This window comes from Nerophis lumbriciformis, linkage group LG20 (assembly GCF_033978685.3).
Source record: "Nerophis lumbriciformis linkage group LG20, RoL_Nlum_v2.1, whole genome shotgun sequence".
NCBI classification, from domain to species: Eukaryota; Metazoa; Chordata; class Actinopteri; order Syngnathiformes; family Syngnathidae; genus Nerophis; species Nerophis lumbriciformis.
In genome coordinates this window covers 28837708-28853213 of record NC_084567.2, presented here as the reverse complement: position 1 = coordinate 28853213, position 15506 = coordinate 28837708, and the positions used below count along the sequence as shown (strand labels likewise).

The 15506-nt window shown below is 41.1% G+C and overlaps 1 protein-coding gene across 1 annotated transcript in view; it reads left to right on the top strand.

The window, feature by feature from the left end:
• LOC133619714 (uncharacterized) overlaps positions 1 to 15506 on the top strand; it is a 119613-nt gene that overhangs the window by 29435 nt on the left and 74672 nt on the right. Inside the window, exons 2-3 of the mRNA XM_061980954.2 lie at positions 12170 to 12847; positions 14867 to 14911. Of these exons, the coding sequence (XP_061836938.2) occupies positions 12170 to 12847; positions 14867 to 14911 (723 nt within the window). The remainder of the gene's footprint in view (positions 1 to 12169; positions 12848 to 14866; positions 14912 to 15506) is intronic.

The following is a 15506-nucleotide window of genomic DNA, read 5'->3' as shown; positions in this document are numbered from 1 at the left end:
GAAGAATTTTGAGATAATCCTCCTTTTTCATTGTCCCATTAATTGTTAAGGTTTGCAGGGGAAGATGACGGCAACTGACACCAGGGGGTTATATGTACAATGATTTATTATATATATTAACCATATATATATAATAATCAAACAATACAAATATAAACTAAGGAAATGGAGTGTGAACTAGATCCAAAAGTGTATGTGGTGTGTGGCTATGTGTGTGATTAGCTGTAGTGTGTGTTATAGAGATGCACGGATAGGCAATTATTTCATCCGCAACCGCATCACAAAAGTCGTCACCCATCCGCCATCCACCCGAACTAACATTTTATCAAAACCGCACCCGCCCGCACCCACCCGTTGTTATATATCTAATATAGACGATGCAAGGCATTAGTGAGGTTATAAAAGCTTTTGCCTGTTAAAGAAAGGAGACTGATCCAATGCAGCAGAGACATTCAATGCGTGTAACGCTGTCACGGCCCAGACGCACACCAGTGCGCAATCATCTGGGAGCCGCGCTGAGCGCACCTCCAAGCGCACTCGCGCCACTCAAACTGCTGCAGGCAGCTGCATTCTATCTTGTTTTAACATCCTGTGGCACTCTTCTGGGATCACGGCGGACAAAACTGCTCATGCTCAGGGTGTTTGTGGAGGTTCGGGGTTTTGCACAAATGTGATGCACCATGTTAGATGTCCCGGTTTTGTGACTGTCGTAGACATAAACAGCGTCGCAGCTCTTGCAAATCACGTAGCCAGCATTACTATCATCCTGATTTACAACCTCATAAAAACGAGTCCACGCTGAACTTTTCTGGCCTTTTTTTTCCCTGGTCTTTAGTATTCCCTTTTTTTAGTTTGTCGCGTACCACGTTTGCTGCCGGCGTTGACATCTTTTTTTTTTTTTCTTCTTCTGTTGTGGCATGCTGCAGGTGCCTGCTCGTTTTTCGTATGTGGGTAACAACATTTAACTATGTATATATATTTCCGAATTGGTTTAACTGCCACCCGCCTGAATCTATTTAAAATCTAATTTTTTTTTATTTCAAACGCCCGACCCGCGGATAAAATCTAAAAATGTTTTATTTCAACCGCCCGACCCGCGGATAATCCGCGGACTCCGCGGTTGTGTCCGCAAACCGCGCATCTCTAGTGTGTTACCTGTGTTGGGCGAGAGGAGGAACAAGGCAGGAAGACAGTCCGTTGGGCAGGCAGATGATCCAGGGCAGTAGCGAAGAGAAAAGATCAGTTTACAAGCGGGAGGTCGAGAATCCAAAAGGGCAGGGGAACACAGGGGATCACGGAAAAACACGGGAAGTGCTGCGGGAAGACAACAGGAACATCAGACACAACGGAAACACGGAAGTCACAGGGGAGGAGCGAGTTCGCGGGATGGAAGCCAGACACGGGATGCTTACAAGGGTAAAGAAGACTATACTCCGGCGAGCGATGGCAGATTGTACAGGCTTAAGAAGACAACTTGATCATCACAGGCAGGTGCGCCGATTGCCGGTGAATGATTGCAGCTGGCGGCTTCTGCTGGGCGGAGACACGCGCGGCGCGTCCCTGGCTGTGCACGCCCCTGGCTGTGCACGCCTGTGGGCGTGTCCCGAGGTGCACTCACTGGAGCGCACAGATGGATGAACGGCGTTGGCAGGAGTCTGAGCCATAACATTAATCTCTGTAAAGCACCAGTTCCATTGGCAGCAAAACAGGCCCAAAGCATAATACTACCACCACCATGCTTGACGGTAGGAATGGTGCTCCTGGGATTAAAGGCCTCACCTTTTCTCCTCCAAAAATATTGCTGGGTATTGTGGCCAAATAACTACATTTTTGTTTCATCTGACATCACATGGACAAAGATAAGACCTTCTGGAGGAAATTTCTGTGGTCAGATGAAACAAAAATTGAACTTGCCAATGGACATGTAAGCAAATATTAACATTGCTGTATGTATACTTTTGACCCAGCAGATTTGGTCACATTTCCAATAGACCCATAATAAATTCATAAAAGAACCAAACTTCATGAATGTTTTTTGTGACCAACAAGTATGTGCTCTAAACACTCTATCACAAAAAATTTGAGTTGTAGAAATTATTGGAAACTCAAGACAGCCATGACATTATGTTCTTTACAAGTGTATGTAAACTTTTGACCACGACTGTAACTTCCTGATTACTATGCAGACGTTTATAGGACCACAAAATAACGACAACACTCTCCTTGGAGAACAAAGAACACAACAGAATTTAAAGTTCATAATCAAAATGAGGTGGCTACAAAATTAAAAAAAAAACATTTGGGATGTTTTCGAAGCGAGCAATAGGTCCTTGTGAAGGTGACTGAAGAGAGCTTCAAGTGAAAACAAAGAGTCTTCTATGCATCCTAATTCTGAACCACAGCCAAGCAGCACAGTCTACTTCTAAAACTGAAACTGGATCTGTTTATAGTCCAAGTTCCTAATCGCTTATCTCACGTGCCTGTCAGACTTCCAACATGGAAACACTATATTATTAACTACAGTATAAAGGAAACCTTTATAATCTGCTAATTTATCAACCAGGAATTTGGGGAATTTTAAGAACAGTTTCCTGCATAAATGTGCCCCAGTGAGCATAGACCCCTAAAATACACGATCACACCTCATACATGCATGACACTGTGCTGGTCCTGAGATGGGTTGGGCATCGTTTGAAATTGGACGAGTCTCGTTCCAGGTCCTCTTTTTGATTCCGGTTCCTAACAGTTGTCGAAGAGGCAGTGCCCAAAATGTACTATAAATGTTTCACCCCACAACAAGAGGATAAAGAAAAAAAATGAGCTTAATGACTGTGGCCCGGACTGTAATAGCGGATGCGCGCAAATTTTCAGGAGTTATGCAGATCCCAAATACAAAACCCAAAACCAGTGAAGTTGGCATGTTGTGTAAATCGTAAATAAAAACAGAATACAAAGATTTGCAAATACTTTTCAACCTATATTCAATTGAATAGACTGCAAAGACAAGATATTTAATGTTCGAACTGGAAAACTTTGTTATTATTTGCAAATATTAGCTCATTTGGAATTTGATGCCTGCAACAAGTTTCAAAAAAGCTGGTATGAGTGGCAAAAAAGACTGAGAAAGTTGAGGAATGCTCATCAAACACTTATTTGGAACATCCCACAGGTGAACAGGCTAATGTGGAACAAATGGGTACCATGATTGGGTATAAAAGCAGCTTCCATGAAATTCACAAACAAGGATGGGGTGAGGGTCATCACTTTGTGAACAAATGTGCGTAAGAATATGTCGAACAGTTTAAGAACCACTTTACTCAACGAGCTAGTGCAAGGAATTTAGGGATTTCACCATCTACGGTCCGTAATATCAGCAAAATGTTCAGAGAATCTGGAGAAATTGCTGCACTTAAGTGGCAAGACCAACATTGAATGCCCTTGACCCTCAGGCGGTACTGCATCAAAAACCAGTGTGTAAAGGATATCACCACATGCGCTCAGGAACACTTCAGAAAACCACTGTCAGTAACTAGTCCGTCACTACATCTGTAAGTGCAAGTTAAAACTCTACTATGCAAAGCGAAAGCCATTTATCAACAACACCCAGAAACGCCGCCAACTTCGCTGGGGTCGAGCCAATCTAAGATGGACTGATGCAAAGTGGAAAAGGGTTCGGTGGTCTGACGAGTCCACATTTTCAAATTGTTTTTGGAAACTGTGGACGTCGTGTCCCAAAAGAGGAAAATAGCCATCCGGACTGTTATAGGCGCAAAGCCAGCATCTGTGATGGTATGGGGGTGTATTAGTGCCCAAGGCATGGGTAACTTGGGTAACAAGACAATGCCAAGCCACGTGTTACATCAGCGTGGCTTCATAGTAAAGGAGTGCGGGTACTAGACTGGCCTGCCTGTAGTCTAGACCTGTCTCCTATTGAAAATGTGTGGCACATTATGAAGCCTAAAATACCACAAGGGAGACCCCGGACTGTTGAACAACTTAAGCTGTACATCAAGCAAGAATGGAAAATAATTCAGACAGGGTGGCCAACTGGGTTTCAAGCATTCTACTCAATGATTGGTCAAAAGGCACTAAGGTGACTACAGGGCGCCATGACTGCTACCAACTTTGAGCTGATGCATGTTTTATTGTAGGTTTATGAGCTGGAGTATGTTTAGAACTATGTATAGACATATTATTTTGGTTTACTTCATCAGAAAGACTAATGTCAACGCGACAGCAATTGCATGCGTCCGGGCACAGCTGCACACGTCCTTGGTAGCAGTCATGGCACCTGCTGTTTAGTTGACCACACTCCCATTATACACGACTCTGGTATCTCTTATGTGTGACTGCCATCTACGGGTCACACTAATCATAGCACCATGTACCAAATACAATTGCGTCGAGGTCGGTAAGCACAACCAAAATTAATACGTACATTCGGTGCTTGTGTGTCGATTTTTGAGAAATATAAAGGATTTTAAGTGCGCCTTATATTCCAAAAAATACGGTGGTATTAAACAAGTAATATATTGTAAATAATGAAGTAGTAGTGACATTGTACAAGTAATACTGTATATTGTAAGTGACGGAGGCAGATAATTACATATATCCATATTTGTGTGTTACTTCTTTATTTTCATAGTCATATTACAAAACAGCTAGTGTTATTTATTTGTTATCTTTTGGTTGTCTGCAAGTACTGTGTGCCAACTTTCAGGAATGTGGGGTGGGGGGTCTTCTCTGCTATAGTAGCAATAAGTCCCTTCTCTTATCTTTTTTTGTGCCCAGCTGTGGAGGAAGGGACAAGGAGGGTAGGGGCAAGGGAGACGTTATAGAAGAGAAGTTTTCCGTATGTCAGATTAGACCATTTTATCTGTGCTAGTGAGCGCTTCTGTACGGGATTTGGTCTCACATTTATTTCCAAAGGTTTTGGAAATAAAGTACAAAATACCTATTCTGTCTCTGGTGGTCCTTCTACTCAGCTTTATGTGTCATCAAAAGAGCTTGGGAGTGACCAGCAACTTGAATTCCCTGGGAGGAACAACTGGTCAAAACGCAACATAAGTAATGCAGAAGTAGTGATATGCACTATACACAAGCTATTTATTAAAATCCATCTGGAATGGTCTTATTTTGTCTTTAAGTTGAAGTGAATTGAGTGCAGCTGGGATAAGTGGTAGAAAATGGATTAATGGATGAATTGGTACTTTGTTTTCAGGCGACACCTAGTGTCCACAATAATTTATGAAGTTAAGCTCATTGAATAATGCGGCCCCCTTTGTTACTGGATACTTTCCAATAAGTCTCTGAGACTTTGCATTAAATGTGTAAGTAATATGCAGATATAATTATTTGATACTCGTCTTGTATTGACATATGTGCTAGTTTTAGACTGCGATATTGTTCAGTGTAAGGACATGAATCATGTATGTTTAACTGGTGTGCTATTGTGTGCTTAGCTGTTGTGTAGCTGCTAGCTCCTGGTGGCCTGTAGCCTACCATGTTTACCTTTCGTAGATGACTATTTTTGCATAAGTAAACACACTGCAGGACTTTTTATTGGAGATTTCTGAACCACTTAGAGTATAATCCCATACTTGTTTTTGTTTTGCTCATATCAGACCGATATCTGATAACAATATCGAAAAGGAACATCCCTAGATTTTAATGCAGAAAATGACTCCGATTTTTCGTCATCATAATCTTTCTGTATTTTGCAGAGCTGACAGCCTTTAAAGAGTCGGATAGCATACCTTGCGAGATGAATCCTGCATGTCTTCTGATGTTCTCATACTCCAAGTGAAAGCAGCTGACTGTGTTTCAAGTTCACTGTTAATAAATATTACAGATTTTGTTTCATGTTCACTCCCTGCATATGTTTTTCTGCAGCTGCGAGTTCTTGGCGTTGGTGCTCGATTATATGTCTGTACTTTTGCATCCTTTCATCCTTTGATGTGTCTGAGGTCCAGAGGGTCTTAAAACTAGTGGATCTTGGTAAATCTGCAGGTCCTGACAAACTTGAGCCCTTTTTTTCTGAAGTCAGCCATTGGTTTTATTACAGAACCGCTTATTCATATTTTTAATATTTCCTTGTCTAGTAACGAGATACCTGACATATGGAAACCTGCCTATGTTTTAGCTTTGTTGAAAGGAGGTGATCCCACAGCTGTTATCAACTACGGATCCATCTCTAAATTAGCGAAAGTTCTTGAAAAGTTTGTTAGCGAACAACTTAAAGAATTTTTAGACAACCATGGTCTTCTATAACAACATCAGTCATGCTTTAGGAAACGTCACAGCACAGTAATAAGTTGTGAATGACATTATTGGAGTATAAGACTGCAACAAATATTGTGCAGCTCCATAGGCGCCGAGCTACATTTCTGTTAAGTTAAGTTACCGGTAAGTTAAAGTACCAATGATTGTCACACACACACTAGGTGTGGTGAAATTTGTCCTCTGCATTTGACCCACCCCCTTGATCACCCCCTGGGAGGTGAGGGGAGCGCCCGGGAATAATTTTTGGTGATTTAACCCCCAATTCCAACCCTTGATGCTGAGTGCCAAGCAGGGAGGTAATGGGTCCCATTTTTATAGTCTTTGGTATGACTCGACCGGGGTTTGAACTCACAACCTACCGATCTCAGCCAGTGGGTGCTCGGTGTGTGTGTATTAGTGTTGTCCCGATACCAATAATTTGGTACCAGTACCAGTACCAAAATTATTTCGGTACTAAACAATAAACATATGTTGATTATTGTAATTTAGTCCTTAAATAAAATAGTGAACATACTAGACAACTTAAGTAGTAAGTAAACAAACAAAGGCTCCTAATTAGCCTGCTGACATTTGCAGTAACATACTGTGTCATTTATCAGTCTGTTATTTTGTCTACCTTATGAGGGACAAACTGTAAAAATGAATTATGAATCTACTTGTTCATTTACTGTTATTATCTGCTTACTATTGTACGTGGTATCATTACAGTGGATGTTAAGTGTAGATCCACCTATGGCGTTTGTTTATATTGTGGTGTCCCGGAAGAGTTGGTGCTGCAGGGAGTTCTGGGAATTTGTTATGTAGTGTTTTTGTTGTGTTGTGGTGCAAATATTCTTCCAAAATGTGTTTGTCGTTGTTGTTTAGTGAGGTTTCACTATATGGCACATGTTTATGACAGTGTTGGCATTGTTCATACGGCCACCCTTAGTGTGACATGTATGGCTGTTGACTAAGTATGAATTCATTCGCTCGTGTATAGAGTGTTCAAAGTCAAGATTATTGTGTCATTAATTCATTGAATCTCGAATAGACTTTGTTAATCATAGACTATATGATTTGTGACTTTTTGTGTTATGCGAAACGGACCAAACTTGACACAAAATTAACAACAACAAAATTGGTTTATCAAAAATCATTTTAAAGATTTTAGGTTGCCATCAATCCAACGTGGGTGCTCGGGCCCCAAAGCACCTACGGGATCGGCGCCTATGTGCAGCTCTATTTATTGACCTGTCAAAGGCGTTTGACACGGTCAACCATACGATGATAGCAGATAGATTGCACAGGATTGGTGTATCTCAGCATGCTGTAAACTGGTTTTGCAATTACCTTTCTGATAGAACACAATGTGTCCAGTTTGCTGGTTCTTCTTCATCTGTCCTCCCTGTGTTCAAGGGCGTACCACAGGGTTCAATATTAGGATCGCTGTTGTTCTCCATTTACGTGAACAATCTTTGTGATAAGATAGCAGATGCTGCGTTCCATTTCTACGCAGATGATGTGGTCAAAAGTATTTGGCCACCCATCCAAATGATCAGAATCAGGTGTCCTAATCACTTGGTCCGGCCACAGGTGTATAAAATCAAGCACTTACGCATGGAGACTGTTTCTACAGTCAGTGATTTCCAGCGTGGAACTGTCATAGGATGCCACCTGTACAACAAATCCAGTTGTGAAATGTCCTCGCTCCTAAAAATTCCAAAGTCATAAGAAAATGGAAGAGTTTGGGAACAACAGCAACTCAGCCACAAAGTGGTAGGCCACGTATACTGACAGGGAGGGGTCAGCGGATGCTGAAGCGCATAGTGCAAAGAGGTCGCCGACTTTCTGCACAGTCAGTTGCTACAGAGCTCCAAACTTCATGTGACCTTCCAATTAGCCCACGTACAGAACGCAGAGAGCTTCATGGAATGGGTTTCCATGGCCGAGCAGCCGCATCTAAGCCATACATCACCAAGTCCAATGCAAAGCATCGGATGCAGTGGTGTAAAACACGTCTCCACTGGACTCTAGAGCAGTGGAGACGCCTTCTCTGGAGTGATGAATCACACTTTTCCATCTGGCAATCTGATGGACGAGTCTGGGTTTGGAGGTTGCCAGGAGAACGGTACATTTCGGGCTGCATTGTGCCAAGGGTGAAATTTGGTGCGGGAGGAATTATGGTGGGGGGTTTTTTTCAAGAGTTGGGCTTGGCCCCTCAGTTCCAGTGAAATGAACTTTGAATGCTCCAGGAGACCAAAACAATTTTGGACAATTCCATGCTTCCAACCTTGTGGGAACCGTTTGGAGCGGGCCCCTCCTCGTCCAACATGACTGCACACCAGTGCACAAAGCAAGGTCTACAAAGACATGGATGACAGAGTCTGGTGTGGATGGACTTGACTGGCCTGCACAGAGTCCTGACCTGAACACGATACAACATCTTTGGGATAAATTAGAACGGAGACTGAGAGACCAACATCAGTGTGTGACCTCACCAATGCGCTTTTGGAAGAATGGTGGAAAAATCCTATAAACACACTCTGCAACCTTGTGGACAGCCTTCCCAGAAGAGTTGAAGCTGTAATAGCTGCAAAATGTGGACTGATATCATATTGAACCCTACGGGTTAGGAATGGGATGGCACTTCAAGTTCATATGTGAGTCAAGGCAGGTGGCCAAATACTTTAGGCAATATAGTGTATTTTGTTCATCCACCTCTGCAGTGCAAACCCTTGAACTCTCACAGTCTGCTTTTGATGTTGTTCAGTCCCAGCTGACCCAACTTAGGCTAGTGCTATATGCAGACAAATCTAAGGCGATGTTCTTCTCAAATGGCAAACATCCCTAAAATATTGACTACTCATGGGGTGGAGCTTGAGTTGGTCACAACATATAATAGGAATTATTATTGATGAGAGATTGTCTTTTAAAGCACACACAGAAAAAAGCTTGCCTCTAAGCCCAAAATTAAATTGAGTTTATTTTTCAGAAATAAGTCTTTTTTTCCCGTAAAAGTTAGGAAACATCTGATCTCCTTTACTTGATTATGGAGACTTGCTTTTTATGAATGCACCTGGAGCACTGTACATCACTGTGCCTTACATTTGATTGCTGGTTGTGGAAATCTTGTCTCCCACTGCACTTTGTTTGCAAAGGCAAACTGTCCATCTTTAACTGCTCGAAAACTTTCTCGATGCATAGTTTTTATATATACATGTCTTCTTGGACTTGTCCCCACCTATCTGTGTTCCTTTGTGTGTAGAGACTACAGTCATTACAGCCTACACTCACAGGATGTCCTCCACATGTTGGTTCCTAGAGCAAACACAGAACTTGGTAAAAAAGAAAAAAAGCTTTCAGTTATGCAGCTCCCTGGTCATGGAATGACATCCAGACAAAAAAGATCTGAGGCTACCAGAATGGATCACTTTGTTTAAGTCCATTTTAAAAGATCGATAAACCAGTTCTCTTGGGCAAAGTACTTGCTTTTAAGTTGAATTATTTTTAATCGTTTTAAATTATTTTTTACCTTTTGTGGTATGACTGCTGTTGTATTGTCTTGTTGTAATGTTTATTCTAACTTTGTTTGTCAGGTCGCTTTTGAAAAAGAGATTTTCATCTCAATGAGTTTTTACCTGGTTAAATAAAGGAAATTGATTGATTGATTTTGACAAACTCAACATCATGCGCTTTATTAGTACCGGTATAAAGTTATATATATATATATATATATATATATATATATATATATATATATATATATATATATATATATATATATATATATATATATATACAGGGGCGCCGCTAGGGATTTTGGGCCCCATGAAAAGAATCTTTACAGGGCCCCCAACACAGTGTCATTATTTTTTCTGTATTATAATTTCATCATCATTAGGGGCCTCTCTGGGCCCCCCTCCATCATGGGCCCCTAGAATCCGTCTCCTTAACCCCCCTTTTCGGCGCCCCTGTATATATATATATATATATATATATATATATATATATATATATATATATATATATATATATATATATATATATATATATATATATATATATAGTGTCTAGGTTACTGTGGTTTATCCGTTATACAGTGATCAATACCGGGTTGGAGCAGAATATACGTTGGGTCAGGGAAAATCCCCTGAAGAGCAGGGAAACCTGCGAAACAGGCTTGTAGGGATGAAATAGCCTACATGTTTTTTCCTGACCTAACGTGTGTGTGTATATATATATATATATTAGTGACGTGCAGTCACTAGAGGCAGGTGAGGCGGGGCCTCACCTGCCATCATGGAAAGAAAAAAAATGTAAAAAGAAAAAAATATATATTAAATTGTTAAATGTATCCAGTGATTATACTATAAAGTTATTTTCCATTTAACTTCACCAGTTTTAGATTATTTTTATTCAAAATCGCTGAATTTTCACATTTGCCGTTCAAATACTGAGAAGAGACGGTGCGGTGAACAGCAGCCAGTCGAGGCACGTCACTCAGTGCCTCAACATGGATTGCGGCTAACTGCTGGCCTGCTGTGCAGTGAGACCGTATTGCTATATGAATTATATTATACATTTCCATAGTTTAGTTAGCTGAGGTATATAATGTACAGTGTATTTTGTCAACAACTGTATGTGTGTAATGTATTTCTTGTGCTGAGCGATCATAAAACGGCTGCAAAAGACGCACTGGCTGAGGCTCGCCTCCTGCACCCCCGCCGTAGAATTTGCACCCCCTGACGGGAGTGTTATATCAACTAAAGCCCACACTTAAACTTTCCACGTGCAAGATTGAATCTATTTAAAAAAAGTTATTTCATAAGAAGCCAAAAAGTGCAAAAACAATAATGTTCGTGTTGGAGGAGTCGTGAATGACTGCAGGGCCACAACATTAGGTACACCTGCATTCTGCAGGTGTACCTAATTCACAACTCCTCCAACACAAACATTATTGTTTTTGCACTTTTTGGCTTCTTATTAAATAACTTTTGTTACCTATTTTATGGGCTTTCCTCTTTGTGATGTTAAGTTCCTGTTATGCGCTGTTATACAGTATATGCCTTGAGCTCTTATTTTGAAGGCGCTAAGAGCGGAATTTTGACACGTTGGAGTGGAGCGGAAGTTTTTGAAAGAAGGTACATAAAGTGGTCCTCGTGTAAACTGGAGCCTCCGTGTTTGTTATTTTGTAGTTTCATACAGTATAGGCGACATTTATAAACCCTCTGTTACACTTTTCTAAATAGATTCAATCTTGCACGTGGAAAGTTGAAGTGAGGGCTTTAGTCATTAATCCAGCACAACGGCGCATTTATAAGTAAAGGTAAGACCATAATAACGTTTTTTTATTAAATGTGCTTTTTTGTGTACTACAGTTTGTATGTGTAAAGTTAAAGTTAAGTTAAAGTACCAATGATTGTCACACACACTCTAGGTGTGGTGAAATTTGTCCTCTGCATTTGACCCATCCCCTTGTTCACCCTCTGGGAGGTGAGGGGAGCAGTGGGCAGCAGCGGCGCCGCGCCCGGGAATCATTTTTGGTGATTTAACCCCCAATTCCAACCCTTGATGCTGAGTGCCAAGCAGGGAAGAATGCTGGTATGAGCTTTTAAACATAACCCGTTAACTGCTGCCAATCAAATGGTGAATAAGATACTCTTTAGGGTTCATATGTTTGTAAATCTGACTGTGATGAAGTCAGTGCCTCACCAGCCATCAACCTCACCGTACGTCACTGATATTTCCAAAGTTTTACGTTTAAGGCATACAAATTTACCTTAAATGCTAACATTTTATGCTAATATGGGAACAAGCAAAGCACCCACTCGCCAGTTGCGTTGCAGACCCCTAACAATAATAATTGTAACAAATGTTTCACCATCCATGTTTTTGTTTCATTTCTTAGCAAAACGAGCTGTGGCGACGAGGAGGTTTTCGAGGAGACGAGGCTGTGCCCTCACGGACCAATCGTAGAGGTGCAGCGAGTGTCTACGTCGTGGACGAAGACACAGACTTGTTGGACCTGATCTCGCCAATTGGTGGACGAGTCAATCCTTTGTGGAATCGACTGAAGGGAAATCAGAAGGAGAAGCTCGGCGTGCCTTCGAAGCATTTGGATGACAACATAACTGTCGATAAAAAGGTGGACTCCGGTTGGGGGACTTCATCAACATTCTCAGGGAAACCCTCCGATGACGTTATCATTCTCGACACAGGAAATAACTCCAAAAAGTCTTTTGTGGATTTGACTTCTCCGCCTAAGCTCCCCCTCGATCCTGAGGCCCAAGTTGACTCGACTTCACAAAGGAAGGACAGTGATGAACGGTCTAGCTTTGTCTTACCTTCATCTCATGTCATCAACCAGAGTCCATCAGTCAGCCATGGACATGTCAGACACATCAGCACACGGAACACCACTGACATTCACCATCTTCATAAGCGCAAAGGAGAACTACCAAAAAGGAGCCAATCTGGAATTATCACCATCGTATCTAAAGATGGAGATCTGGTCCTCGGCTCCGATGGCAAGCTGTATCGTCTCAAACCTGGACCACTGGGCATTATGGGTCCTCCCGGGCAGGAAGTAAGTGTTTGTCAGAATGCTAATACTTTCTTTATGTCGTAGCCAAAACATTATAATGTCTTTGTGAAACCATATCCACATAAGAATGACACATTTTTCTTGACATTTTAGACATTTCTCCGCATGCTAACTCTGTTTTTAGTGCTTGTGGAAGACTTTTTGAAAAACTCTGGCTGGAAAGTTTTTAAAACTCAACCATGACAAGTGAACCATAAGTGATAGGCATGTACAAAAACCAAAACCAGTGAAGTTGGCACGTTGTGTAATTCGTAAATAAAAACAGAATACAATGATTTGCAAATCCTTTTCAACTTATATTCAATGAAATAGACTGCAAAGACAAGATATTTGATGTTCGAACTGAGAAACTACATTTTTTTTTGCAAATAATCATTAACTTAGAATTTAATGGCAGTAACACATTGCAAAAAAGTTGGCGCGGGGACATTTTTACCACTGTGTTACATGGCCTTTCCTTTTAACAACGCGCAGTAAACGTTTGGGAACTGAGGAGACACATTTTTTAAGCTTTTCAGGTGGAATTCTTTCCCATTGCTTGATGTACAGCTTAAGTTGTTCAACAGTCCGGGGGTCTCCGTTGTGGTATTTTAGGCTTCATATTGCGCCACACGTTTTCAATGGGAGACAGGACTGGACTACAGGCAGGCCAGTCTAGTACCCACACTTTTTTACTATGAAGCCACATTGTTGCAACACGTGGCTTGGCATTGTCTTGCTGAAATAAGCAGGGGCGTCCATGATAACGTTGCTTGGATGGCAACATATGTTGCTACAAAACCTGTATGTACCTTTCAGCATTAATGGAGCCTTCACAGATGTGTAAGTTACCCATGCCTTGGGCACTAATACACCCCCATGCCATCACAGATGCTGGCTTTTGAACTTTGCGCCTATAGCAATCCAGATGGTTCTTTGTTCTTTGCTTCTTTGTTCCGGAGGACACGACGTCCACAGTTTCCAAAAACAATTTGAAATGTGGACTCGTCAGATCACAGAACACTTTTCCACTTTGCATCAGTCCATCTTAGATGAGCTCGGGCCCAGCGAAGCTGGCGGCGTTTCTGGGTGTTGTTGATAAATGGCTTTGGCATCACATGGTAGAGTATTAACTTGCACTTACAGATGTAGCGATAAACTGTAGTTACTGACAGTGGTTTTCTGAAGTGTTCCTGAGTCCATAAGGTAATATCTTTTACACACCGATGTCGATTTTTGATGAGGGATTGGGGCATTCAATGTTGGTTTTCAACCTTGCTGCTTACATGCAGTGATTTCTCCAGATTCTCTGAACCGTTTGATGATATTACGGACCGTAAATGGTGAAATCCCTATTTTCTTTGCAATAGCTGGTTTGAGAAATGTTGTTCTTAAACAATTTGCTCACGCCCTCGCCCTAGTGACCCTCGTCATATCCTTGTTTATGAATGACTGAGCATGGAAGCTGATTTTATACCCAATCATGGCACCCACCTGTTTCCAATTAGCCTGTTCACCTGTGGGATGTTCCAAATAAGTGTTTGATGAGCATTCCTCAACTTTCTCAGGCTTTTTTGCCACTTGTGCCAGCTTTTTTGAAACATGTTGCAGGCATCAAATTCCAAATGAGCTATTTGCAAAAAATAAAGTTTTCCAGTTCGAATGTTAAGTAGCTTGTCTTTGCAGTCTATTCAATTGAATATAAGTTGAAAAGGATTTGCAAATCATTGTATTCTGTTTTTATTTACCATTTACACAACTTGCCAACTTCACTGGTTTTGGGTTTTGTAGATCAGTCCCTTTTCCACCAAATGTTCATGAACTTTAAGTAACTGGAACCGTTAGTTCCTTGAACTGTAGTTTCCTGCGGACCCGCGTGGTTTACGTTTGACCGCATTTCACAGTTCTGTGTAGTAGGGATTTAACAGGAAACTGGAGTCGGGGTTGACAACATGATTTTGACATGCTGCACTTGAAATTCTTTAGTTTTTAACCTTCTTTACCATCTTTCCTCATTTTTAGGGCTTCCCTGGAGAACCTGGCGTGCTTGGGTTCAAAGGTGATAAGGTAAGAAAAACTTGTTTGGAGTACCTTTGACAAATTAATCAACATAATTCATGGTGAAGAACTGAACTAATCTGACAACTCTAAACTTCTGTCCTCCTGATTTATATAATGCAGTCATGGTCAAAAGTTTACATACACTTGTAAAGAACATAATGTCATGGCTGTCTTGAGTTTCCAATCATTTCTACAACTCTTATTTTTTGTGATAGAGTGATTGGAGCACATACTTGTTGGTCACAAAAAACATTCATGAAGTTTTTTTTTTTTTATGAATTTATTATGGGTCTACTGAAAATGTGACCAAATCTGCTGGGTCAAAAGTATACATACAGCAATGTTAATATTTGTTTACATGTCCCTTGACAAGTTTCACTGTAATAATGCACTTTTGGTAGCCATCCACAAGCTTCTGGTTGAATTTTTGACCATTCCTCTTGACAAAATTGGTGCATTTCAGCTAAATTTGTTGGTTTTCTGACATGGACTTGTTTCTTCAGGATTGTCCACATGTTTAAGTCAGGACTTTGGGAAGGCCATTCTAAAACCTTAATTCTTGCCGAATTTAGCCATTCCTTTACCACTTTTGACGTGTGTT